This window comes from Hermetia illucens, chromosome 6 (assembly GCF_905115235.1).
Source record: "Hermetia illucens chromosome 6, iHerIll2.2.curated.20191125, whole genome shotgun sequence".
Lineage (NCBI taxonomy): Eukaryota > Metazoa > Arthropoda > Insecta > Diptera > Stratiomyidae > Hermetia > Hermetia illucens.
In genome coordinates this window covers 3,486,620-3,514,581 of record NC_051854.1, presented here as the reverse complement: position 1 = coordinate 3,514,581, position 27,962 = coordinate 3,486,620, and the positions used below count along the sequence as shown (strand labels likewise).

The window sequence follows — 27,962 nt, the reverse complement described above, 5'->3', positions numbered from 1 at the left end:
TTCTTGTGGTAATCTAATTTGCAATTATCATTTTCTTATCACTTCACAACAGATACCAAGTCACTTACCATCCACAATCGATAAAGTATTCTTCTACGGACCATCCTTCAATTGCATCTTTTCATTAAGAATAGATTTTTCTTTCTCTTATCCCACAATTCGGGCCGCTATCCTTCCGCGAAAATTATTAAACACAATCATTTACCAGATTATAAACAACAAACGATTAAAATGATAAATTGCAACCATCTTACTAATCCCAAATTCTGTTCAGTATACCCAACGGCCATCTGTGTCTAATTTATAAACGGGACGATGAGCAACGAAGAGGATTTCTCTCAAATGGATTCCATCAGCGGGAAAGTCAACGATCCAAATTAATTGAGGCGTTCAATAACAAATGATTATCTCCTACCCTAAACTACTAATTATCTGTAATAGCCTAGGAAAGTTGGTTGAGTCTTAATCGATCTCGGATTTTCGTTGTTCCCTGAAAACTTTATCAAGAAAGTCTCCACATCGTTTAGTACGCGGGCATGAGGCATAGATAGCTTTCAATCAAGTTCGGGGAAGTACATCAAATTCAAAGCCAGAGTTAACTAACTAACGCTAAAAATCTAACCCCAATAAGCAGTTACAATGGCATCGAAGCAGGGGTCAAATACTACGAAACCTCATTCATAATTCATTGATTTCAAGAGGAACGGTGAGATCATGAGTAGGTTCCGTGCGCTAATATGTGCTACCCGCACTTCTGGCCCATCTTCCTTGAACCTAATCAAATCCTCATTACACGAATACACACACATAACCTTTCATCTTACCCCAATTATTTTTCTCCTGCAACAGTGGTTAATTAGCTGTGGTGAAAGTTAATCAAAGTACATTAACATCTCATTGTCGGATGCTGCGTTCGTTTTGTTTTTGTTTTGAAATCGACCAGGGGAGGGGGAGGGATAATGCATGTAAAATTTGGCTGCTATCATCAATTACAAAGTACACTGGAATCGGGCAGAATAAAAACACAAAAGCAAACATAAAAAAATTCAAATAAATGGAATAAATGAAGAAAACCGAAGAAGTGATAAGACTTAATCTTTGAGTAATACACACAATTCGTAGTTTCAAGAAAGAAGAAAAAAAAAACATGACTAAAAAAATTTGTTCATTGCTCGCTTTGCTCCTAGGGAGTATCTTCTTAATAGCATTAATTAGTTGGTTGTAATCACCACATTTTGGTATTTTCAACAAAAGCTTTTCATTAGTAACGTCCAGAGAAGTATCATGAGTTTCATAGTGAAGTGCTTTCCAGTTTTGTGAAAACTGAACGTTTCAATTTCAATTAATTCGGTTGTGATTTCAGTTACAGGTAAGTACAAGAACTTGGAAAAGATATTACATCTAAAGGTCCCAGTATAGGGTTGCGATCCTTCCTAAATTTATGGATTAGTTCTGTGCTTGTGGTTCGATTTTGCGCTCAGCAATTTAATAATGTGGTGCCACCATGTTTCGATCATTGTTGCTAAGTCTTAAAGTTCAATTCGAAAAAGATGCTCAAACTATAAGTGAGATCACTGGAAAGATAAAAGAGCACGATGCTGACCCACCCCCGCAATTAAGTAATAGATTCGTTGATCTCAGCCCTACCGAGATTGGCGCCATTATCAGTACAACCCGTTGGTTGTTATTTGAAATGAAACGAACTAGATCCTACTGGACAGATTTAGCTGATTCAGCTTCAATAAAACGAACATCTATTTCATAATTACATTCTGAATCCGCTCAAAATTATCAATTTCTAAATACACGTGCATTGTTCAGCTATAAGACCGAGTCGGGGTTCATTATTTCATTTAATGAGGCATTATCAAGCCTCTCTTCGAAGTGGTTATGGCATTCTTGAAATATTTCTCGAAAGAAAATTCTTATCTAAATTCAAAATATTATTCAAACGTGACCCCGCAAGGCCCGAATTGAAAATCATACATGTCCTCCTATTATCCCTTTATTTCTATTAAGGTCTCTATTCTGAGCCCTTAAAAAACTCTGACCTCGGAAAGAACCAGCTCCTCTCCCACCTACCACATCTCGTCAAGCTTACTTACAAAGTGAATCACCGCCTTAATCAGAATAATTTAACCCCCGCGTTCAAATCCTCCTGAACCGTTTTTCCTAGTCACTAGCAGCAATATATGGCACAAATTATGGACAGACATGAAGCAGGGTCGGCTTTGCAGCCTGGAAATTCCCCTCATCACCAAAATACATACAAAGTAAAATTCCCACATTCACCACGTCTTTGAAAGTGCCAATATCTTTGTGCCTTTTTGCCTGTTCCGTCCCCACGTACTCGAGAAGGGCGATCAGACCCGAGTCTGCAAGGAACTCATCTGAAGTGGCTCTGCCACGAAGCCTCACCGGAGGTTATCTGGTACCATGGGAACCGGGATGGCCCTCTGAGAGCATATGCTTCAGGAGAATTCCTGGAGGATGTGTCCTCGGCCCGGTTATTTGCGGTTGGCCCCCTAGTGGGAGTTTCATGGTGGTTGTGGTTATGCCTACATCGCGGGCAGAGCTCCTCGGAGCTCAAGCGTGGAGTTGCGCTGTCCAACTCGGGTGCCGTACCCCTTAGTTGCGGCAGAGGTGTTAGATAGGCCTCGCATCCACTGGTATGAATGCTGAGCCTGCACTCAGTATAAACCAGGACCGCTGTGCTTGCATGGCGGGGCTCTGATTGTAGTCCCAAAATCAATCCGTGTCCGAAGAGGACCGTGGGATTAAGCCTTCACGGCAGGTACTCACGTTAAACCCCCAGGACTTTTATGTCTTTTTGCGTTAGCTAGACGATTACTAAGTCATTTAGCAGCAAGTGCTTTCCTAATTCTACTAACACTTGCGATGTTGGTATGTGGTTTAAAGACTGAAGGATCCTAAGTACGCGTCCTCTTGATGTCAGACCGGACGAATTAAAGGTCTTCTTACACCCATTTAGACGAAACTAAAAGCCGTCTTCGTCTTTTTTTGGGACCTAAATGCTCATTTTACGTTCAATAACTCTAGGTACCCTAAAGATGGGCGTCTCCTTTTGTGTTTTTTTTTTTGGGGCGAAAATAAACGTTACACAACAAGAAGGAGCCTACAGAGGTGACAGTTTATGAGAAGATGTAGGTTTCCTCAATGTTACCGTTGGAGCTGGATAGCAGTTGTAGAGTCCTAGCCCGGGAGAAGAGGATGCAGGTTTCCGAAGTAAAAATGCTTTAAGGAGTTCTGCTTCTAAGCGGACGTGAATTCTTGGGGGAACGCCTACAGAATCTTGAGGGGGTGATTAAGACGACCCTCATCTACGCAGAACATGTGCCCAACTGGCTTGTTGAAAATAATCCAGGGGTTATTACCCTAGCAAAAAAAGAGTATTGACGACCTCTGAATGTGACAATGATTCCGCCAGTCAATAGATACGAGCTGCTGTAGAACATTAAACAACAAATGATGTCACAAGCATACTAAATGTGTTGCTTATAACTGAGCTTCGCATCTATCATCACATCCAAATATTAGATGTCCGGCAGGGAAGGGATGATATAATTCCCAATTTGAATACAGGCATAATTTGTTTTACGGCGGGATTGCACTGATTGCTTCGCAAGAGTATACCTTAGCATCTTCAAGGTGCTTTCAGTTACAATCAGCGCTATTTTTCCGAGACAAGACGACTAAGTACATCGTCCCAGATGATGTTTCACGGTAGTGGATCGTTCTGGTAAATAGCTGTTGACAATAGCTGCGAGATAGGTGGAAATACCAATTTTCCCCAGAGATTCTCGTATTAGGTTCCAATTGAAATGCATTTCTCACGTCCAGGGTCACCACCACGCAATATTTGCTAGTACTACACTTTCTGTGAATTTCATCTTCGGGCAAACATTACTAGTTTACCTGACCTAACGGAAACAATACTGCGAATCCGAAAGGCCCACTTGACCTTCCAAAAACCAAGAGTAATCTGTTGTAGATCACCCGCTCTAGCACTTTCCTCATAGTGCCCAGAAGACATATGGGTCTGTAGGAGGGTTGTTCACCTGCATGTTCACATCAGCCTTAGAAAACAGTACCACTTTCTGCCGCTTCCATGGTGCAGACAATATCTCCTCGGATATGCACACTTTGAACAACTTGGGGAACATGTCCGTCCTGGATTTGAGTTTGTTTTACAAACAAAACGTTAAAAACAGACAAACCGGGAGCATATTAGAAAACGCAACAGCATGTAGCATCCGCTTGGACCTCAATCAATAGGTAAGCCTACGTAGAACATTATTAGTTCGTGGTGAATGAGGCACATACTGTTCGGCAGGTCATCCTAGTTGGCATACAATGTACATAAGCATTTCCCGGTGGCTCCACAAGGGGATCCAGAAGTCTCCAAGCAATTCTTTGGTGAAGCTCACAGTCACTGATTTTCCTAGGGAACGATAAATCCGACTCCGTAATGAACTGAGAGATAATTTGAAAGACTTAAAAAGGAGTTGGCCGAAGTCAGATCATGTAGGCATAAGATGTTCGTTGAATGCAGAGTCAGATGAGACCTCGACTAGGGCGGACATAACAGCTTCCTGGCAAGACCAATTCGTCTTAGATTACAATAATTAGCGATGAAGATCCGGAGAAATGCCTGAATATGGTGGCACCCAAATTGCAACCAACAGCGATCGCTCCGTTTTGGATGCCCTTCAAACTTCATCGTCTCCAATCCAAAACTTGGGCCTTTGGACTACCTGCCTTCACTGGTTCTATGGTTTACTTTCGCCTTTACGGTAGGTAGCCGCAACCATGGCACTTTTTTCAAAGTTTGGATTGCCTCTGCTCTGTTCAGTAGGTTGCAGCTCGCCTTGTGTTAGACGCAGGTTTGTAGCTAGTCTATTGCCCTCTGGGCTCAGAGCTTGGCATGGTCCTGTCCTAATTCCTTTTACACCATGCCGCCTATCAGCCTATTCGTCTTGTTTTGTTCTGCAATATCGACGGATGGTCCAGCGAGTATGGTGTTGACTACTGGGTCATACTACATATTAACTTCAGAAATGGCTTGCACATCGCCTGCGTTCTGTATCACCCCCTAGCTCTTACTGTCGCTGGATGCTTGGTAATACGTATACTGGAAAATCCACACAGTTTCAGCCAAGTAGGTAACCAATTTTTTGATTGTGAGGTTAATTTACGGAAACCAAATTGTCAATCTCAAAGGTTTCTATGACATCACTAACCTAGGACTGTCACATGTATATGGATCATTGAAACGATTCTCTCCTGGAGGTTTACGCAGTTTAGGTACCAAAAGAAGTTGCTGCCACTCCCGTAGTTCTTCTCTGATTTCTAGAAAGAGGAGGGACGTGCGCCTCAGTTTAATCTGGGATCCAGCTATTAAGAGAACCGACTCTTCAAGAGTTAACTTTATTTTTCCGTTCCAGTTAACATCTCAATTCCAGGCCTATGGTGCTCTTAGCAATATGGCTATTATCTAAATTCTGTATTCCTTCGCACAACAGCAACAACTTGAGGTTCTGCTGCATTCGTTGACAATGTGGCCTATGTCACAATGCCCTTTACTGGTTAGTAAAGGTACTAATATATGTTTTCATCAAGGATTCATGGATGATAAAGACTGTGCAGAGGAAATCCAGATCCGAAGTGCATGCGGAACCTTCTGCTTTGTCAAACAAATCTAATCGTTTTAGAGTTTTCGTGAGTACTTCCAAGAGAAAGACATCATATAATATGTGGAAAGTGACCAATCATGTCAAGAGAAGAATTCATTTTTCAGGATCAAATAATGAAAAGAAACCCTTTTTGAGGAAATATTACTAAAAGTCAGGCAATGATCTAAATTGGGATCAGGACAGGATCTGGGGGAGGAGACTGAGAGAAGAATGGGATAGGAAGGGGAAAAAGGAACCAAAGAGAAATACCAGATGTTGTCCCCGCGAAAGAGGCACACCTAATCAAAACGAGCCGGCATAAAAGATGTATGAGGTTGGAACAAAATACGCCAATAGCAGATACAAAGTGTTACAATTTGGCAGCATATAAACATGGAACGGTGTAGACCTCAGGAAACATCCGAAATATAAAAAAGGAAGAAAGACCAATGCAGGATAATGACGCTATCTACGTATCTCCTCAGTCAGTCCCTTTTAACTTGCTTATAGTAAAATTATTACAGACCTTGGAATTGGAATTGTACTGCCTTTAAATAAGAGATAGGAGATTCTTCAGATTAACCTCCCATCAAGCGGTTATCCAGCTTGTGGAAGTCTCGTGAACTCAATGTGGAGTTCAGATTTCTGTCAAAAAGGTACCCGTATCTAGGGACAATGTAGGTCATAGATAGAAGTAAATGATATGGAATGATAGTAGCATAAACTTGCGCTTATACCCTAAAAGCACTTGTTCACTCTGTTGTGTTGTAAAGCCCATCCATAGTCTGTCTTTCTTTCTTTATTGTTATTATTTCCAATTTCATTTTCAATAAGACTGTACCTCTATTTCATTATCATCACAGCTTAATGCTGTGCAAATGATAAGCCAAAACAGTGAGACAAACCCGACGGCGAAAATAAACAGCCATGACGCAATTAAGCTTCAAATCCGGGGCACAAAATCGAGAGGTTGATGTTCAACCAACTCAGGCATTGCATCGTCACATGGGCGTCTAAGGTGGTGCATTTATGGTGTATTGTTTTGTCGTTTTTATTTGTCTGAGAGGAGGGTGTGATGGAGGGAGTGTACTGCCAATTGAGAGGATACACCTCTTTAAACAGTGGGCACGAAAAGGATGTCTTTTTTTCAAAGAAAGGTCTTAGTAAATTTTTCTTGATGTAAATGTGATGCTGGAAAAAGTATCTTCTTCGAACAATAATGGAAAACTTAATCCTATGCTATTGATATGTATTTTATTAATCATTTTTGGTAAATTCCTCTTTACCAAGTATGAGTGCGTACGTGGTTTATGCCACTCTCTACTTTCACTATTAATTCCATACTGCTGATTAATGGGTGCCTGGATTTACCACTATTTGCTTGGATTCCCAGTGAATCTGCCTCAGAATTTCATAAACAAATTACTCCAAACATAATAAATATACTACAGACGTGTATATAGGATGTATACTCATCACCCTTATCAAATTGAGGCCATAGGTCGATTTGCTCTTTATGCGACCCAACGCGTTTCGTTTACTATCAATTTTTACGCAAGATTTGTATGGATGATTGAATACCCGACGCCTCTCAGATAGGATCATGTGATGGAACCCTGAATTTCATTAAATAATAAAAGATATTTATATGTGCATTCATGAAATATCTGTTTTTATATGAATATGTAAATTGAATGAAAATATGAAGAGAATTTCATTTTTTTTTTTTTTGTCGCAAAAAATCGAGCCGCATGGTTGGTTGATAAGTTTTTTCGCCGTATGAAAAAAAATTTAATTATTTCCAGGTTAATCGGTGGAGCGAATTGTTAGTTATCCCACGTGGAATAATGTATCTCAACTACGTGCATGTTGCCCTGCAGTTTTCGATAGTTTTGGTAGGTCGAAATATTTAAAATAGGCCCAACATCAGAGGAAGATATCCTTGTGGCATAAATTATTACGTCAAGAATTGCTAATCTTGAATGAATCCTTTTTTTAGGTAGTCTCCACCCATCCTGTCATCCAAACCCAAAATGGTGAATCTCTCGCCCGCCAGTACATTGACGAATTCGAGAAGAAATATTGGCCTCAAGCGGAGCAGGTTCAAAAGTTCCTCATGATTGATTTGAAACACTTAACCAACGAGGACATCCAGGCCGGGGATCTGGCAACGTTTAATATACGCAATTTCACTCTGGAAGTCTGCGAGAAGTTGAAAACGTTGCCTGTCGAAGGATTTCAGGATTCAAGCTTAAAACGACAAATTAATAAAATAATGAAATTTAAAGACTGGATTTTAGAGGATAAGGACTTGGCTAGAAAAATCAGTTTTCAGCCCTTGATTAATAAAGTATCGAAGCGACCAGGGATTTGTTCTTATGATAATCGGACAAAATGCGACTTATCTTATGACGGACATTTGAGGGAGTTGATATTGAAGTCGGACGACCCGAAGGAGATGGAGTACTATTGGGTGCAGTGGAGGGACCAGCTTGATAACTTCGTGAGCATCCCGTTTGAGGAGTATATGAAAATCATAAGGAAATCGGCGAAATTGAACGGTAATTGATGTTTTAAAATGTTTCTTTTAGTTAGAAAAGACAGAGTTAAGGCATGCTACTAAGTAAGCTTCCGTGCGATAGTATCCTTTAAAATTTCACTCATAAACATCTTTGTCCTTATTTTGAAACAATTCAATCAACAATATCACAAAGAAGTGGAAATCCGCAACATCCTTTCAAAAACAAACAAAATTCCCTTCAAGAACAAGAACACGCTTAATACCACGGATTGGCAATGTTTATTCCTTATTACTGACGCCCCCTACAAGTAAGGATATTACAGTTGGATCTACGTGCAGATATTTCACTCTCATTGCAAAGCCATCATTCTTACACAAGCATTTCGTTTTCTTCCCCAAAAGGATGTAACAAAGAAATAGGAATTCAAAAGGAAAAATTGTCAAAGCATTTCGGAATAAAAGGATCTCAAGTAGTAGCAGCAACAAAGTGAAATGATGCCAATTGCTGTGGAAATGTTGAAACCTTTAATGAAAAGTGTAAAAGTAGAAGATACTTTTATAATTGTAAAGTTGAAGCATTTGTCGTGCAATTGATTCAGGACAAGTAGAGAAAATCCTTTTGTCCGATTGCATTTGTCTTTGAAGAGAGCTTGAAGTAAAGGACTCGAAAGTGTGCCATCTATTCAAACCTTAAATAGGTGATATACGTCTTTATGTATATAGATGTACGTTTGGTATTGGAGTAATCCGGGCCACCTCTCTTGAACCCCAATGTGTTAGTTGTCATTACATCCTCCAAGTTTCTCTAGGATTCCCTGGTAGACCTTACTGCAGTAGTGATCTCATCAGCGGTAGAAACGCCATCATTTTTTAATATGTGACCTATTCAAGGCCATTTTCGTCTTTTTGTCAATATCTAGCAGAGGAGTAAAGGGTGGAGGGTAAAAGCGGACAGCGTAGTAGTCTCCTCTCAAAAAACCCAGACGAAGATAGAGAGAGAGAGAGCCGATCCCACCTTCGAGAAGAAAAAAGTTGTGATCGACATCGCCCACGGCACAATACAAAATACAGAGTTAAGGAATCGTGGCGGTTAAAGCACTCAGAAGCTGGGTAACGGAAGAGTCAGTCTGCCCACGCTTCCGATTCAACCACGCACCTATGTTGCCAACGAGGGCTACAGTCCATCTGCCTCTTGACTTGTTTTGCAATGAGAAACGTCCCAGAGGTCTAGCCCTAGGATGTAATTTAATCTGACGTGATCTTCATCCTACTCAGGCCCTAGAGCGTCCCATGCAGCAGTGAGTGGTTTCTTTGACAATCCCTTAATATCCGTTAATGATAGCTCGGCACGTGCCATGAACCGCCTAATCTGCCTAGCTCGCCTTTTTATCTTATGGAATTACAGGCATTTCTGATTTCTGATTTGCTTACTACATCACGACCAGCGAATTAAAGAGAGTACATCGTTTCCCTGTGCCACCACTATGGAGGCTCTCCTCGGTCACTTGATGTGGTTCAATCGACAGGGTTGTTGTCCCGTCTACCTCCTTGCCACCTCAGAGCATCGCTTTTTTCATAGTTAGGGAGAACATGGGTTCAGCCATCTCATTCATGTTCAGTCCCTCCAGAGTTACAGAGAATCCATGTTCATCCATCCCTTCATCATCCAATCATCAGTCTGGACTTGATGAGCTTCTCTCTCCTGATGTTCACCTTCGCAATATTCCACGCACAGGAAGATCGCAGGACTGGTGTAGATAGAGAGGAAGCGTCAACGAACGTGATGTTTCAATGCTCGCTTACCGAGAAGTTTACCAGAACTCGCCACTAATCCACGCGGAACGTTGGCGCGGATCTGGTATTTAAAATTACGGGCCCGGTTCTCATCACTATTTCGGGAATCCGTTTCTCTCTGGAATCCCCCTTCAAGTGTCCTGACATTGAAGTCACCCCTAATCAGAATACGCAGCTCCATGCCCAAAACAGCGTCCTCAAGTGTAAGATAAACGTTGAAAAACCTTATTCCTGCAAAGCTGTCCTCCTGACCTAGGGGCAGCCCCGTCCTGAACCTGATAAGTCGAGATGCCATGAAGGTGAATATTGTTCACTGATGAAATAGGTCGCTGGTCTTCATTTATTGACAAAAATGTTGCTTGACAAAGATTAGCATTTTTTGGTGAAGACTACTTAGCGCCAGACGTCCTTGAGATATATTATATGGTAGTCATAATCACGTATGTAAGGCCAAAATGCGTCAACCAAAGCCACCCCCATTCGCTTTGGTTAATGACCTCCAATTACCCTCAAAGCTTTTTGAGAGATCATGATCAGAAATTCGAAATCAAACGATTTTCACAGTACCAAAGTAACCTTCACTCTCGGAAAACCGGTCCTAAATCCTGCTCATAGGGTGCTGACTCACACCTAATGACTCCTTTTGCCAAACGTGATACATATTTCTACTCTTTCAGGCTCTTTGTTCACAGGAATTCATCCCTAAAATACGAGTATATCATCAAGCTTATTAGGTAAATGTTCCAGAAATAACAAGCATGAAATCAACCCCACTCTAGTGAAAACACCACTCTTATCTCCGACGAGAATCTCTCTTTAACTTTTAAGTGGAATCTAACATGTTAATTTGAAAACAGTTGCTTGACATTCCAATTTACCCGTCATTCATCATTTGATATCCTTAACTATAACTTTTCCCATTCATCTTTTTCCATCCTCCTAAATTCAGGCTTCAACATAACATCAGACTATTGGTATGATGACTACGAGAACGGAGATGTTATAAAGGAAATGGAATCTCTTATTCGAAATATGCAACCCTTCTACAAACAACTTCATGCCTATCTTCGCTCTATTCTCCGTAAACGTTACGGTACTAACATTGTTTCGGCAAAAGGACCAATACCTGAACATCTCCTGGAAAAGGTTTGGCTCCAAGGATTCGAGCATTTTACATTTTATGAAGATTTCGAGAACGAAATGTTGTTTCCCATTGTCAGCCATAAATTAGTGGAAAAGGGATATACAGGATTAAAGATGATCCAGGAAAGTGACCGATTCTACCAGTCCTTGGGAATGCCAGCATTAAACAGGTAAGTTTGCTGATTTATAAGGCCAGAGAGGATGGATAAGTCCGTTTGAACCTACTCAATCTCAATCAAATTTAATGAGGTCCTTAAGACATTTCATTGATATTTCTTGGCTTCCCGGTTATTATGAATTCACAGTCAACCTCGAACAGCAGGTGGGTTTTAAATTGTCGCAGAAGTAAAAAGGACAAAGGAAAATGATAAAAACCATAACAGTTACGTTCCTTCCGGCGAAATAATTTTATTTGGACGCGAACGACGCTCACCGTACCTTCTTTTGCTCCTTTTCCTCCCAACAGTACATAATTTACCTTCCACTCACTGTCCATTACTGTAACCATTAAATACAATTCCATTTTCAGCACATTCTGGGCAAACAATTCCCGATCCCTTCCCGAAAGCAAAAGCACCCTCCACTGTCGGCCAGTGGTATATGATTTCGGGCGGGTGGCAGGTCTTAAATACTGTTCCAAAGTTGATTTTAGAACATTCCTGGAAGACCATGCAATCATGGCAAAGATCCAATTTCACATGCACGTCAAGAATTTACCTTACGGTCTCAATGCCGAAGCATGTCCTGGCTTGTGGAAGGGTATTGGCAAAGCTGTAAAATTGTCGACGAGCAGTGCCAGACATTTACGTGAAATTGGCTTGGGCCAAGCCCCAGCGGATGACGAGGACGACGACATGAGCATTAATTCTCTGCTGCACATGGTAAGTCCTTTATGACACCCTTGCATATTTTGTGGGCGATTTATAGACTAATCGAAGGAAATTGGCCAGTGAAAGTCGGAAATTTCTATCCGTTGTAATCAAATGGCTTCCTAATTTGATTTTAGGCCATTCACACGGTTTTCAAGTTGCCCATGTACTTTGTCTACGAGAAAATTTACGCGGACATGCTGGACCAGAGGGTTGAGCCCGAGGAGTATAATTGCGAGTACTGGAAGCTGATAGAGGAGTGGACCGGGATAGAGGCACCCACCCGCAGGGATAATGATGATTTCGACGTGTCTAAGCAATTTTACAAAGTAACACAGAGCAGTATGCCTCTTGCAACGTACGTAACTAATTTTTGTACTCCACCCCTTCCCTCTTTAGCTTAATGTTCAACAATGCCATTAACAGAAAATTGATATCCGAGTTTCTGGGCTTTCATCTCTACGAGATTATCTGCACGAGAATCGGACAGTACAACCCGAGGAACCCAAAGATGCCGCTCAAGGAGTGCAATTTTTACAACAGCACGGAAGCTGGGAAGATGTTTAGGTAAGATGTGCATGGGAGCGTAAGCACCCACCCCTTGGGGGACTGGGCACCGAGCTCCAACCGAAAATTATCCTTCCAGATCCATAGTTTCCTGCAATAGTTCCTTATCGATTCTTTGTTCTACTAATCCTTCATAACCGTTACAAATCCTAATGAAATCTCTGTCTTACCCATATGTTATCCTTTCAGCGATATTATGTCACAGGGTTGGACGAAACCATGTTTCGATGTCATCGAATCAGTCACAAGACAACGAGCACTAACAGCGAATGCCATGCTTGAATATTTCCGCCCCCTCCATGTGTGGCTTGAACAAAAGAATAAGGCGAACAATGAGTCTCTCGGATGGATTCCTTCTAACAGTAAGTCGTTCATTTTAATCATCTGTTCTGTCATCCCTCTCTCTGCGCTCTCTCCTCCGCTCATTCATTCTGAATTTCTTATTTCTTCCATTTATAGAATGTCAGAAAGATGACTAAGCCGGATGCAGCCGACATCCTTGACAATCCTTACTCCATTGTTGTTGCAGCTATTTTGAATAAACAAGAGATGTATTACTTCACTTGTCGTGTCCTGGATACATTCAGAATTTAATTGAGAGAATTTTAAGTAATGTTTCGTCTATTGTAGAAGGTGGAGTCGGTAATTTTCAAAAAGTTTAAACAACCTTTGGGGGGTTTTTGCACTGTTTGGAGCTGAATTGTTTGATTCCAGTTAAGTTTTGATAAGGTCTAGATTAAGTTGTGAAAATTTGAATAAGGAATATAATTACCGTATTCAGTGTGCCAGGATTCCAATACTTTTGGAATGACATTAATTGTAAAGTGAAAATTGATTATTTAATATATATTTTCTTGAAACCTAAGGATCACCCGCGTTTCAAACAGAAAATAGTGAGCTGAACCGTTCAGACGTTGAAAAGGGTTCAAGAACACCACTGAGTTGTTAGGAAAGCTTAGCCAGAATGGACTTACGTCCCCGGTGGTTTAAGATACTTAAGTACCTGTCGAGTTAACTTAATCACACTTTTTTCTTAAGACACGGATTGAGTTCGTGACCACAATCAGAACCTCACTGAGACAAACACAAGGATGATGAGGGCGCGCCTCAGAATTCATACTGATAGATGCAAGACCTACTTAAATAGCAATTGAACTTTGAAATACGGCAACCATGTTGAAACGCATCACCACGTTTGGCATTGTCTCTGTTCGAACCTCCACCGAGTTGACCGCACATGAACCAGGAAATCTCTTGAGACAGAGACTATCCCAGTTCCTATGGTACCAGTATACCCCTGATGGCTGACTGGCCACTTCAAATGAGCCCCCAGGCAGACTCAGGGCTGACCGCTCTAATTAAGCCTTGGAGAATTCACCTACTGCATCACTACTATACAGTCAAAGTGAGTATAGCGTTTCCCGGTGCCACCGCGTGGAGGTTCTCCTCGGCCACTCGGTTTTGGTTTGGATGACAGGGCTGGGGGCATCTTCCTCGTAGCCACGTCAGAGTACAGGTCAGAATGGACTGTGACAACCACTGATTATAATGCAACGCAGAACTGACAGTGACCTTTTGCTTATTATGCACACTGGCTAGCTCACCGTCCTCACTCTTCTACAGGTAATCAGTGAGGATAACAATTATCCACTGACTCGAAAAAAAGAGAAAACTAAATCTCCAACTAGACAATCAGTAAAAGAAGAAACTCTTTCTATTTTTTTTCGACGGGTAACTCTATGAAGACAGATTCTTCTGGTCATTCTGACGTTGCTCCCTGAAAATTCCAAGCAAGTTCAATCATTTGCCTGAATCCTTTTGGGTTATTATGTCTCCGTATACCTGAGCCCTGTTCACCGGCTTGATCTAGTCTTCAGCCAGTACACAGGTCGTCGACCAGTGCTCACTGCTCTCCTGATTCTTCGTATGAGAGCTGGCCTCACGTCAAACATTCGCAAAACCAAATTCGATATATATATGTCATTGCCAGGGGAACCATTTGTACCAGCTCCAACAAAAGAGGTGCTATTATCAAGTCTCCTGAACGAAAACGATCAAGCAGGTACGGCGATCTTCTGGTACACCAAATATTCGGGAATGCTTTTCTGACTGCACTACCGACGAATATGTTTTAGAAAACGCGTCAACTTTCTACGTTTGGGCAAATTGTTTCAGCAGGAAGCGCTCTAAGCAAAAGTCCCTTTTAACAACGAGGCTTTTTTGCTATTCAAGGCAAAAGGTAAATCACGCAAGGGAGCAAACCTTTGCCGACGTTTTCCATATCCATCGATCAGGATCAGATCACGGCGGGAACGATTTTTCGTAGAATGGTATTGAGCATAGCATAGCGATATGTTTGTTTTTCCTGAAGGACACTCCTCTTACTTGGACTCCAATGTGGACAGATCTACACGATCACTATCTATCCTTTGTGAATAGGGGCTTCCCGTCTTTAAATAAATTTCAAGATTTTTTGGCCATCTCCATAGAGACTCATCAGGTAATCAGAATCGCTTCATCAAACCTTGTGTCCTCGCTTATTTGATATACCTGATTCAGAGGTGCTCTGTGACCTTTAACGGGCCGCTCTGGCTGCCTCACTGGAAACGTACCTGCGCTGACCGGAGGTACAGTAATCGCTGGGCCTTAATAGAAAGGGGATTCCCTCACGCTTGAGTTACCTCAAGAATTAGATGGTCAGCATCGTTAGCCAATGTGATGTCTATCTAGGTTGATTTAGATTAACCTCTGGCGGGGTCGCACCATTGGAATCTGTTTCGAGAGTTGGGCAGCGTTATCAGCACTAAAAAGCAACAATATATCAAAGCCAGTTGATATGGCGTTGATACCAGCTGCTATTAAAACTTGGCCGTTTAAACCAAACATTCATGTTGTGGGCATCGCTAGTAATGAGGAAACTGACAGACTGGCTCATCAGGGGTCGGGATATCAACAATTATAGGGCCAGAGCCAGGCTTTAACGTCTGGCTGTCCACTGTCAAATCTATTATAAAGGGTGAAATTGCAAGGATTCGACCAGCCGAATGAAGAAATTTGAACTCTTGCCGGTAGGTGAAAATCTTTACGAAAGAACGCGCGTTCGCTATAGCGGCAGTTTTTTATCCTTTAAGAAGTAGAACATGAAAACCCTAATTGGGCTTTTCATAGGACACTGCCCCTTAAATTACCATATGGGAAAAAGCGGTTCATATGCAGCTGTCTTTTGTCAGCCTTGCGTTGGCGCGTAATATGTACTGATAAGCTAGCGGGGACTTCGCGTACAGCAACGATCTGGAAATCATTTTTGAATTATGGAGGAAGCTGCAGGGATCTGAACGTCCAAAGCAAAACTCGAAAAGAACGTCATGATGGTCTGCAAAAGCAATGAAAGAGCAAATACTCATGGGGGTGTGATTAGGTCAACCTAATAAAAGAAGCACCTCTACGGATGCAGCTCTCTACAACGCAATGTACCGTTAACGCATGTGACGCGCGTCCATGACTAGCAGATACCCATTTCCGAGTAAAAAAAACCAATTACTGATACTGATCCCACTGAGCCATATGAATGGCTTATAGGGCAGGGGCAAGAACTTCAACCTCGTCATCCAGCGAAGCAGGAGAGAACCTTTTAAGAAACTCTGCTCGGAGGCGGACATAGAGTCCTGTGGGAGTCTCTACAGAATCGTGATGGGACAATTCAGAGACCGCTGATCTTCACAGATCACGTGCAATCATTCAGGTGTGATTACTCCAGCCCACTTCCAGTGGTCCCAGGATGTGATGGCAATTCTTGAGTTACCAAACACGAGCTGGTGAAAATCTGTTGTAGAATAAGAGACAGTAAAGCACCATCGCTGGATGACATACCCAATAAGACTCTTAAGCTTGCCGTGAAATCCACGCCGGAAATATTCGTCAAGTTGTTCAAAGCGCCCTGGCCCGAATGGACATTTCCTCCAGCAAGGAAGCAATAGATACTACTGTCTAAGGCTGGTAAACCGCTGTGAACCACGACCACATTGCCGTGGTGAATTCGTCTCCACCGACGGACTGATCGCACGAAGTCCGGCGGATGAACTTCCTTCTTCTCGTACGGAACACCGATCTCTCACTAACGGTTCTACCCCTCTTTGCAGGAAATAGAAAATTTCGGAGTTTTCCTTATTGCTGCTGACGAGATTTGCGTGCAGGTAGTACGTCGGAAGATAACCCAATTCCTGAAATAGTTGCAACCATGCGCAGACATCGCTGATCCCGTACTTAGGCATAAGGGGCCGAAAAGGCTAAACCATCAAGTGAACCACCCTCCAATGAATGCATACATCTTCTGGCCACTCTATTAGGGCGGATAATTTTTAATAGTTGTCGCAAGCTAAGGAAGCCTTTCACGGAAGCAGTATAGCGCCCGTAAAGCCAGATCAACCATTCTTTGCATCAAATTGGTTACAGGCTTCGCCGAAAATGCAATCAATGGAAAGGATAGTACCAGTAAATATTGCTTGGTGACCCTGGATGTGAAAAACACATCCAATTCGGCCAGTTGGAGTCTTATACCGAAGTCCCTAGCGACGAATGGTACTCCACCTATTCTCGGTAGCTATTTGCGAGAGCGGACACCGATGATAGGCCCAAGAAGTATGTCTCAGCGGTGTCCCACAGTGCTTCCTACTGGGCCCAATGTTGTGGAGCATTCTGTACAACTTAATCTTCCGATTCCGGAAGAAGCCACAGCGGTGGGTTACACCGACGATATAGCTCTGGTTGTAGTCGCAAATTTTTCAAGGATGCTGAGTTGTACTAATGTGAAGCGAGTTCCACCTTTCCATCTACATCTACGCTCTGCCTAGTGAAAAATAGTCCAGTTTTCTGCCTTCAGGACTATCTCAGATGATGCGTTATTCTGGCAAACAAGATCATCTATAAGGTTAAATTCGTCTCTCATTTATCGCAGGTGAAAAGTGGTGTAGATATATAGCAGCAGTGATAAGACTACTGAAAGGTCATTGAACACACAGGTTGCTCCCTGCCATCGGGGAGTAGCTAGGGTTTGCCAGGGGACAGAGAAGATAACATCAGTAGCTTAATATGTTTAAAATCGACCCGATTGTCCAAACTGCGGTCCTAGAAGACCCAGCGCAGACTCTTCCAATATCCATGCTTGAGAAGAAGGAGAAATCTAGAGGAAACTTAGACTGAAATGCCATTATCGTCAAATTTAGTCCCTAGACCGCTAGCATGGTGGCTCCACGAGGCAAGGGAGGAGAGTCGGGAATAGTTTCGCTAGGTAAAAACCTACACACTGGGGTCTACAGGTCAACGTCTTTGAAGAAGAGCTGGTTTCAATCCCTGGTTTACATTCTATTTAGCGCCATCGGCACTCCAAAGTCCCTTAATATTTAAGACCACATCCATGCTCGTGCAGATGCTCCAAATTTCACTACCTCCAACATTTTCTAGCCAATACAACCAGATAACAGCATTTCAGATAAGAATTTCATCTACTATCTTAGGAGACGCTACCATTAACAGCATCGAATTGACGAAACAGATTTATGGTCATCGACGTAATTAAATGCCGAAAACTAGATAATGGATTTGCACAGATCATTCTACTTGCTGTAAACATGTGTCATTTGAAGGAGCCGACACTAGCCTGGTTAGTCTACATACATTAATTCGACGCATATATATGTAGCCTTATCATTCGAATGTAACCTTCAAAACAAATCAAAATTGATAATGGTCGGGGAAGCAAAAATAAGAAGAAAGTTCTATTCGACTTAATTTTAGATTCTAGAGTTTTAGTTTTGATAGATTTCGCACAATAACCCAATTAGTAAGAAGAGTTAGAGGTTGTGCGCTTTTTGATAAGATCCGGTTCAGTTTTGGAAGAAGTCGACGAAGGAAATCTGAGGAAGCAAAGCAGGTGAATGATTATTTTTGGAGTGATTAAAAAAAGCAGGTTCTCCTGTTCAAAATTTAAGAGTTATCAATGTACATCTGGCGCGAAAATAATTGGTGTTATCATGTATGGAACCTAATTTGAGGCGCCAAAAACGGAGAGCAGTGTGTGCTTTCATAGGACAAACCGGAATCATTACTGATGTTTTTATTAAGACGCCTGAGTTTCTTATTGTGAAAAGTGAAAGTTCTCCTCAAATCTATATATACGCACGGATTTAAGGATATCTTTACTGATACGTGTCATAGCTAATCGACCTCAATTTACAGATCTCCAGTCTCAGCAATTCAATTTTCACAAGAGAAAGATGACCAGCAGACATGGTTAGACTACTTATCTGGACTTTCTGCCTAGTGGTGAGAAATTCCCTATTACTCTGAACCCGCATCTGAAACTGAGAAATGCATCATACTATCTATCTTAGGAGCTATTATTTGCCGCCACCGCACCTTCACCTGACGAGCTCGAAGCAATTGAATTCCTCAACAAAACAAACGAAAGATACAAACTCAACGTTACAGAATTAAAAGATTGCGTCGTTAGACTCAAATCCGTCCAGCAATACCTAATCAATCACATCAAAGTTGATATATTGGAGGAATCCTACCCAGATCCGAGTCATTTGGAAAGATTCTCTTACGAGTCATATGAAAATGAGAACGTCAAACGCCAACTACAGATTTTAAAGCGACGCGGGCTTCTCGTCCTGCCACACAAGGATTACAGGAATGCCACGTCCATCATCAACAATTTCAAAGGTAGTCGTAGTGATTGTCGAACGTGTTTACGAAATTATATTTGTGATGGTCCTGAAAATGTCCTCAGCAATTTGTATCTGATCAATCGATCATATATGAGTGATGATCCAGAAAAGATGATGAGAGTTTGGAAGCTGGGACGAAATGCAACTGAAGGTGTTGTAGCTATCGTGAAAGTAAAAAGATTTGCAAAGTTTTTTCGGAGGGCAGCTAAATTGAATGGTAAGTCGTCCTTTTTTAAAAATTATATTGTGTTGTATGGATGTGAGTTTATTTTGTTCCGCAAGGCTTCAGTAAGATAACGATGTAAGATTAAGGACACCAGCCTGGCTTACGATGGCTCCCGGCGAAAACGAAATGGCACGCCGTTGGGTGAGAGTGAATTCCATTGCCCGACATAATGTGTGACCAATCTACTGCCACTTTCGCCTTCTGATCATATCGGGCACGGATGCCAAACCTGTGTGCCAGCCAAATTCTCAGTTTGCAGCAGTATCATATCATATCGATAACAGGTAGAAATAATATTGGTGACAAGATGGAGCCCTGGCAGACTCTGCTTTGGACATCAAAATCCCCTGAGATTTTACCTCGAAGCAGCACGTAACATTCCTGATAAGCGCAACGGCAAATACCCTTTTGTCACGGAGCACATTGTGATGAACTGCCCGGGATTTCGCTCGGTATAAGAGTTCGAGCACGTTACGCCTGCCATGACTCGTCATCTTTTATGAAACTCTTTCAAAACGCAATCGACGACCTGCCCAGGCCAATGAAAAAGATAGTTCTGACACTGTCAAGTGATAGCTGGATCATACAAGCGGTCAATGTTGAACTTGGGGAATCGGAGCCCTTTAAACCTGCGAGAAGTGGCGGCCGCAACACGCAAACGAACGTAAACGACCATTAGATGGTGATCCCTTTCGAAGCTGATGTCAGTGTCTCTCTTGCTACTCACATCTAGGGCCACTCTTAAATCTACTATTGATCGAGCCTTTTCGACTTTTTGTTCGTACGGTGTCGGTCAGTTAAAACACAACTGATCTTGTGGCAGGTTCTGTGGTATCGTTACGGTCATCAAGACCCTGCTTCCCCATCACATATCCGAACAAGGTGTTGTCAGAGCCCACCTTCAACCATTACGATCATAAGGACACTTTTAGACAACCTCATAGAAAGCATCCTTCTCCACTATATCGGAAACCTGCGTTGGTGAATAGCATTGTACAATTGTTATGCTCGTTCCCCTGGACCGAAATCCTGCAATCAGAGTTCTGTCAGAAACCGGCGCTCAGGCCAAGAGATTGCGCCTTGCGGTAGCCGTCAGAAGCAACCCGACACCGGATTCGCGTCTGCTAGCACTCGGCTTTCCAGAGTACAAAAGCATATTGCCATTAGTGTGGCAAGAGGCAAAGGAGTACTCTTCATAGTCCCATCATCTTACTTCGTTCGTCGTGAGGGATAGATATGTATCTATCCCTGATCGATCTACAATCAATTCTTCTACTGGAAGAAGAGCCTTAGCCTCTTTACTTTGGATATCATACGCCTCCACCTCTAATTAATTTCCTTTGTCACCAGCGAGAACGAGGTTTGCTCGCTCACTGCCATTTATTACAGAATATAACCTTTCTCCAATGTCAAAGAATAATGAAGAAGTCAAAAGCATACATAAAATACTTTCCCTCATGTGAAGCTTACACAATGCCATCAAGTGAACGTTATTGAAAAACATCTTTTCAACCTTATCTTTACTGGAAAGGATCGGTTTTAAATCTCCCACGTTGTTTCTCTCGGAAGTTTACTTGTGCAGAGACTTCCAATGGCTTTATATCTCTTAACCTTTCCACGAACTCGCTATAAAATTCTTGAAGGAGCTTCTAGTCATTTCCACATAGTCTTGAAATGCTACCTTCCTAGAAAGGTCATGCATGAGAAATTTCACGAGATTCGTAGTTGGCCTTAAAAGATACCTTGAGAATGGATGTTTTTCAGGAGAATTCGAAAGGATTCCTGTTGAATACGGAGAATTTATTATCAGATTTCAAAAGGTCATTATTGAATTCAAATTGTGATCCTCGTTGGGACATCCTCTCAACATGTGTTATCCTTGTGGCCTGTAGGCGTTCAATGCTCAAGCTTATACGATATTTTAATACAGAAGGCAATGCATCGACCCCATTCGACTTCCATATCCTTACAACCCTGTTTATCCAAAATGCAGTTGCATTAAATCACTGGTACCGCACGACCCCCACTAACTGCCAAAGAAATGATTCCTTGGCATGAAATCTTAATCGATTCTTATACCAACTCTTTTGTATTGTACAATTCCAGGATACAAAAATACCTCGGACATGTGGTATGAAGAATATGAGGAAGAGAATTTCGCTCAAGTTTTGGAAGATTTAATAGGCCAACTGAGACCATTGTATATCCAGTTGCATGCATATGTTCGCCATTTACTCCTGGGAAAGTATAGGAAATTCATGATGAATGGTGGACCTATACCGCAGCATTTATTGGGAGAAATTGTATATCGGACGGAAATGAGAAATTTGGATGTAAATTATCTTCCCTACGTGCAACATAATCCAGTGTATTTTGATAAGTTACTGAGGATGAAGAACAAACGCTTCAAGGATAATGTGAATATGGCTGACGAATATTTCAAGTCGATGGGGCTAATGGAATTAACGCAGTAAGTATTGATTGGTTAATGAAATGTGGGGTTGCTTTTATATGGTGGTGGAGCGAAGAGATGAATGCGGAAGCAAGCAGGGTATTGCTGGTATAGATTTTATGAGGAATTATTAATACTAATAGTAACTGCAGGCAGTGTTGTCGGAAGCGACAAAATTGTGGTGTCAAAAAGTGTGATAGGAAGGATTTAAATGGATCCTGCATAGGAGCGCGATTAGGTCCACCCAAAATACCAAGTATCTTTATTCTTGCACAACCTCTCTACGCAATCTCATTCCTTCCTCGTTGGAATGTACCAGTAATGTCTTTGCAGGTAATTTAGCCACTTTCTTGTTTATTCAACTTTCCGAGAAACTTGCACTCCTTCTCCACAGGTATGCAACATGAGGCTCTAGGACGACACATCCGTCAAACCTCCTGGGACAAATCATAATGGAGTTGTTGCCCTTTCTAAATATGTGACTTATCCATTGCCAACACGCATAGATCCAATCATTGCCTCTCCACCGAAATATGCTTTAGCTCTCTCCCGGTCTTTCCTCCTCTTCTCTTCTTCGCGTGTGTTCCTAGGGCGACTTATTCATTGCCCACAGTGGGATCCTCCTACCCTCTTTTCATCCCTCTTCCTATGCAGTTCTACTCTCACTTTCCCGTACTTTCCTTCTCTTGACCTTTAATTCTTTCCCTCTCTCCACCAAACCTCATCTTCCTTCTCTCCTCCCGCTATATCCATGTATATCCCAGTTTTTCCCTGAGCTCTGAGCCCTCTAGGAATGTCGTTGGGCGTGTTCTCATTGCCCCACTGATGAAATTGATTTGGAAACCATTATCAGAGCCTCGCCATGACTGGCATAGCGGTACTAATTTATGCTGAGTGCAGGCTCAGCATTCATACCAGTGGATGCAACGCCTATCCGGAACGTCGCCCGAGTTGTACAGCACAACTGCACCCTTGGGCCCATGAGGAGCTCTGCCAGCGTCATGGGCGCAGCCAGAACTACCATGAAACAACCACAAGGGGCCAACTGCAAATAATCGGACCACATTTTCCAGGAATTTTTCTGGAACATACGCGCTCAGAAGGCCATTCCGGTTCCCATAGTACCAGATAACCTCTGGTGAGGCTTTGTAACACCATCCGCTTCAGATGAGTCCCTGCAGACTCGGGTCTGATCGCCCTCCTCGAGTACGTGGGGACGGCACTCCCCAACGGGTTGACTGGAATCAGCTTGATGCGGAGAACCACAACGAAACCTTTCCACCAGTTAACTACCGCTCTGCGTATAATACAACACATAAGACGTAACAAAACAACACTAACGCAGAATGGAGGAATCAGTCCTCTGAGTCTGCGTCACACGGAATATAAACCTGACTGGAGGCAAGATTCCGCGAGAAGAAAAAACTCATTCCAGCTACCATGCCTCAGTAGGGGAAGTCCATCTTATGCCCAAAGTCCACGACAGAACTTCCTCTAATAGACACTACTTAGACCCCATATCATACGCCTCAACATACACACCAATTTGGTTAAACTCGTCCTAAGCTCGAACAAGTGCGGACACAAGCGCATACGTTCCTCGATTGTAACTCCCAGGTATATTTCATTCTCATTGCTTCATTTGAAAGTACTACGGGCCGACGACGTAAGTTGTCTTTCAGCAACATCGCGACGGTTTTCTCGATTGAAACTTCAACACCCACTGATAATGATGCGCATACACCTAGTACTCCACTGCTCGATCTCACCTCGATTGTTCCTCTCAACAAAAATGAGAAGATCATCCGCGTAAGGAACGCATTTAGCCATAGAATTAAGCTCAGCCAACAGTTTATGCATCACCAGGTTCCATCTAAATGGACCTGCAATTGATCCCTATGGACCGCTCCACTCCACATTCATCCACACACGATCGTTGACAAGATTGACGAATCATTTCCTGTCATGGAGGTAGCTCCTCCCTAGAGCTAACTCCTGGCAGGCACAGTGATGAAATTTTGACAACATGGATGACCAACTTAGGAAATCAAATGTACGATAAGAATTACTTTTCTTCTTCTCTAGTCACTTCAGGAGCACAACCACCCTAGCAATCTTCTAGAATGTAGTGAAATAGCTCCCGGGAAACAATGTTCAAACAAACACTGAACATGAGATCATCCCATCCCAGCCAAATGACTTCCAACATCTGAGCCTCGCCATACTCTCCTCAGTCTCACAACACCTCAGAGAAGGAATTCCCCCCTTGCCCTTCAGCGCGACCGCCCAAGGATACTGAAGGCTCGCCACGGAGGCCTAATGTCCACCAGGTTACGTGAACAACCCTCTATAAATTAACACAATTGTGATCCGGTAGACCGTCAACCTAGTAGTGGTTTCACCAAGTTGTACAACCATCTTTTATCGATGATTAACATAAGTTTGGTGAAAATCCAGGTATGATACAGGATACCGAGCTCATCTATATGCTATTGCCATGTGGCAACTCTTCTTTAGACCAACTCAACTATTTTGTTCGTCAATTTGTCAATTTGACTTACCCGTTCGTCCTTTAGGGAAAATACACTGAACCGTTGACCTTTCTAGGTGCGAAAAAGTAGCAATATTTTCTGGGATTGACTGTAAAAAATATGGATGAAAGTGAGTTAACATCTCACTATAGTGGCGATATCGAAGACTTCCGCCTACAGATACTACTCTTGTCTCTCTAGTTCGCTAAAGCAAGCCCTTTGTTCTCTTTTCTCCTCCCTGAAGTTGTACAAGGACAAAAATCACCACAATCTTTGCTGCTTAACTACTTCATTCTGGGTAACATAATTTTGAAACTTGAGTTATCATCCTGGATACCAATTCCAATAAGTGGCTGTCAATGATGAGGTTTCAACTGGAAGTCTGCGAACCGAGGTTTCCTCCTGAAAATAGCATTTTTAGAAAACCATTTCTCAATCCATTGGTCCGTCTGTGAGAGTTTCATGCTGATTGCAGTTTATACCCCATATCACGCTGAAATGAACTTTGTTTTAAAGGTCAAGTTGTGCTCTCCTTCAGTCGTATGCCAGTTACCCCAGGTGTCAAGTATCAGATAGGCCTTGTATTCACTGGAAGCGTCAAGCCTGCACTTGGAGTAAATGAGTACTTTCCCTCCAAGATAAAAGGCACTGGTCGACCTCTTCCCTTTCTTAGTTCCAACTCCTCAATGGCCGGTTAGACACCAAGTGTCAGTTAAAAATTTCGACAGTTTTTTTCTGGAAAGTGCGTAGACCTCAGACTTAATAGCAAATATAACAGCTAAGCCCGCATTCTAGCCCCACTGGATACATTTCCAATACTCAGTTTTCTACCAATAAAATATAAATTTTCAATAAAAAAGAAACCATTTCTTCCCCAGAGGATATTTCAGGAATCATTCCCGCATCTCCAAACCCAACATGACCGCCCACAAAATATGTACAAGTGAATATTTCGATTTTGACGCTGAAATTGGAATTCGATTTTGTGCAAAGCATGATTTCACAACTTTGATAAAATTACATGGCGACATGACTCTCATCCAATATGATCAGCAGAGAAAACCACTACCTGTTGGTCTCAACAAACAACCCTGTCCAGGATTCGCACAAGGACTTGCCGATGCAATATCTCTATCAGCCATGAATTTTGACTACTTGCGGAGAATCGGGATGCCGGAAAAGTATGAATTCAAAAAGGAGTTACAAATTAATTTGCTGTTCTATTTGGTAATTTGAAGTATATCCTTAAATTTTTTTGGTCCCTAAATTCTTTAATAATTTTACAATTACATAATTTGATTTGTATGTTTTCTACATATAACTAGAGCGTGGAAACTCTGTTCCCTCTTATGGAGGACTTTGTTTTGGAAAAGCTATGGACAAAAATCCTCGAAAAAAGTATCAAACCAAAGGAGTATAATTGCGACTATTGGTCCTTGATGAAAGACTACGCTGGAATAGAACCTTGTCAGTATCGAAGCGATGTTCATTTCGACCCAAATCTGACGTTTTATGATATCTTCGAAGGACGACCAATCGCGTAAGTTGATACCTTACTGTAAAGGTTTCCGTATATCCTTTTATACTGTAAGCATTTTCATTAAATAGAAAAATTTTTTCCAAGATCTTCGGATTTCAAGCGTATAGAGCACTTTGTGATCTAGTGGAACCTGAACGTCATCGGGTGAATATGTCAAGCTCCTGTCATTTTTATGGAAATAAGGAAGTTGGAGATAAACTCAGGTGAGTACTTTTGAGTTGGGTGATTGCAACCTGCGTCAATTCATTCAGTAAAATCCAACTAAAATTGCCTACATGCTGCCAGTTTCTTAGACTGAATTATGTTTTGTTCCTTGAAAAACTAAGTCACTCCTGTGCAAGTGCAATCGAATGGACCCTTTTGGACGCGGAATGCAGTAGACATATGGGTTAGACTCTCTACTATCTAGTGGGTGCAAGAACAACCTTATTCCTCTGCTGTGACTAAGAAATGCAGCCCCAAAATAACAAGAGAATACGTAGAGGTTAGATATTGTCTTCTATTTGTATCTAAAATTGATAGACCAGTAGCTTACACCCTTCATCAATACAAAGCTATGTGTCGAACGCACGCAATTGCGATCTAGTTTCGCTCTCAAAAATTGTTTTTCGAAGTCAAGAAAATGAGAAAAGTCAAAACCTTCCCTTTTTTATGGTCAAATTTGAAACAATTTGTGTGAGGAGCTTTCGCATGTCTCCTGATCTTTTTCCCCCTCTCGAAATAAAGTTGAAAGAACAAGCATTCGTTCTCAGGAAAATTTGGTAAGACGAACGAGCAACGGGTTTAACGCCAAAAAACAATGTTTCTATTTCAAGAAAGAACGCACGAAGTGGGTTCATCTTATCCACCCATGTTTTCGTCCCACGATTGAATGGGTACAACACTAAAAACAAGAAGACTGCATACAGGAGAAGGAAACCCAGCAGCAAAAGGGCACGAAATTTCAGCATGTATGTTTAAGGTAGGGATGAGATAACTAACTGGCTCGTGACCCATGTAGTTAATGATGTACTAGTGAATTGGTTGGCCGATGGCACTTAGATGGTATGCTTGCGTGTGTTTCCCCATCGCAAGTGACAAACCATAAAAAATTGTGTAATGTCACATATCTGCGACCACATGAGCACACACTAATACACCTCATCACACATATGACACTAACATCAGACCTTATACAATTACCGTCCACGGTCAAAGATGTGCAATGATTATTCTCCACCGTAAAATTCCGAACAATACACTGCGAGTTGAATCTCCTGCGTTATTGACTGGAACATATATTTACATAAATATCACGGTCTTTCAAATTAAAATGTGTGTAGTTGACTCAGTTTTAGTTGGATTGCATCATTTAAGATTAACAAATTCAATCTTTATCAGGGAGATAATGAGTCTTGGATCAAAACGAACATGGCGGGATTTATTGGAGATTCTGACCGGAACAAGAGCCTTCAATGCTTCAGCTCTTCTTGACTACTTCAAACCATTGGAAGAGTGGCTAATCCGAGAGAATACAAAACGGAATATTCACGTTGGATGGGAATCACCTCTAAGTACATTTTTGGGTAGAATAGATACCGAATTGAAGTTTATTAAATCTTTTTTGTTTTATTTCCAGAATGTGAGTCAGTAATGGATCAATTCGGGGAAGGAGATCTGGATCTTTGATGTGGTATCAGATTGGTTAGTGTGTGATATCTATGACGGCATCCGTTAAATAGGTTCAATGGCGAGGAAGAAGTGAAGAAAGTGCAAAAGCATAACCATAAATTTTTCCTTTCAGTTCTACCTTATCATATCAACATAAAACTCATCAGACAAAGTGGAACACCAAAGGCTGCTGTATCCTTTAATATTTTACTTTCTCCATTACCACTTAAGAGTACATTTATTATGAT

The 27,962-nt window shown here is 41.9% G+C and overlaps 1 protein-coding gene across 1 annotated transcript; it reads left to right on the top strand.

The window, feature by feature from the left end:
* Positions 1–713: 713 nt before the first annotated feature.
* Positions 714–27,873, top strand: LOC119658960 (angiotensin-converting enzyme-like). The gene is made up of 16 exons (XM_038066833.1): positions 714–1,369; positions 7,499–7,588; positions 7,693–8,254; positions 10,958–11,321; positions 11,681–12,032; positions 12,158–12,378; positions 12,447–12,587; positions 12,777–12,949; positions 13,369–13,406; positions 18,977–19,532; positions 21,648–22,011; positions 25,403–25,751; positions 25,850–26,064; positions 26,133–26,267; positions 27,445–27,617; positions 27,683–27,873. The coding sequence occupies exons 2-16, from the start codon at positions 7,541–7,543 to the stop codon at positions 27,730–27,732; spliced, it is 3,741 nt and encodes a 1,246-aa protein (XP_037922761.1). The 5' UTR covers positions 714–1,369; positions 7,499–7,540; the 3' UTR covers positions 27,733–27,873.
* Positions 27,874–27,962: the final 89 nt, after the last annotated feature.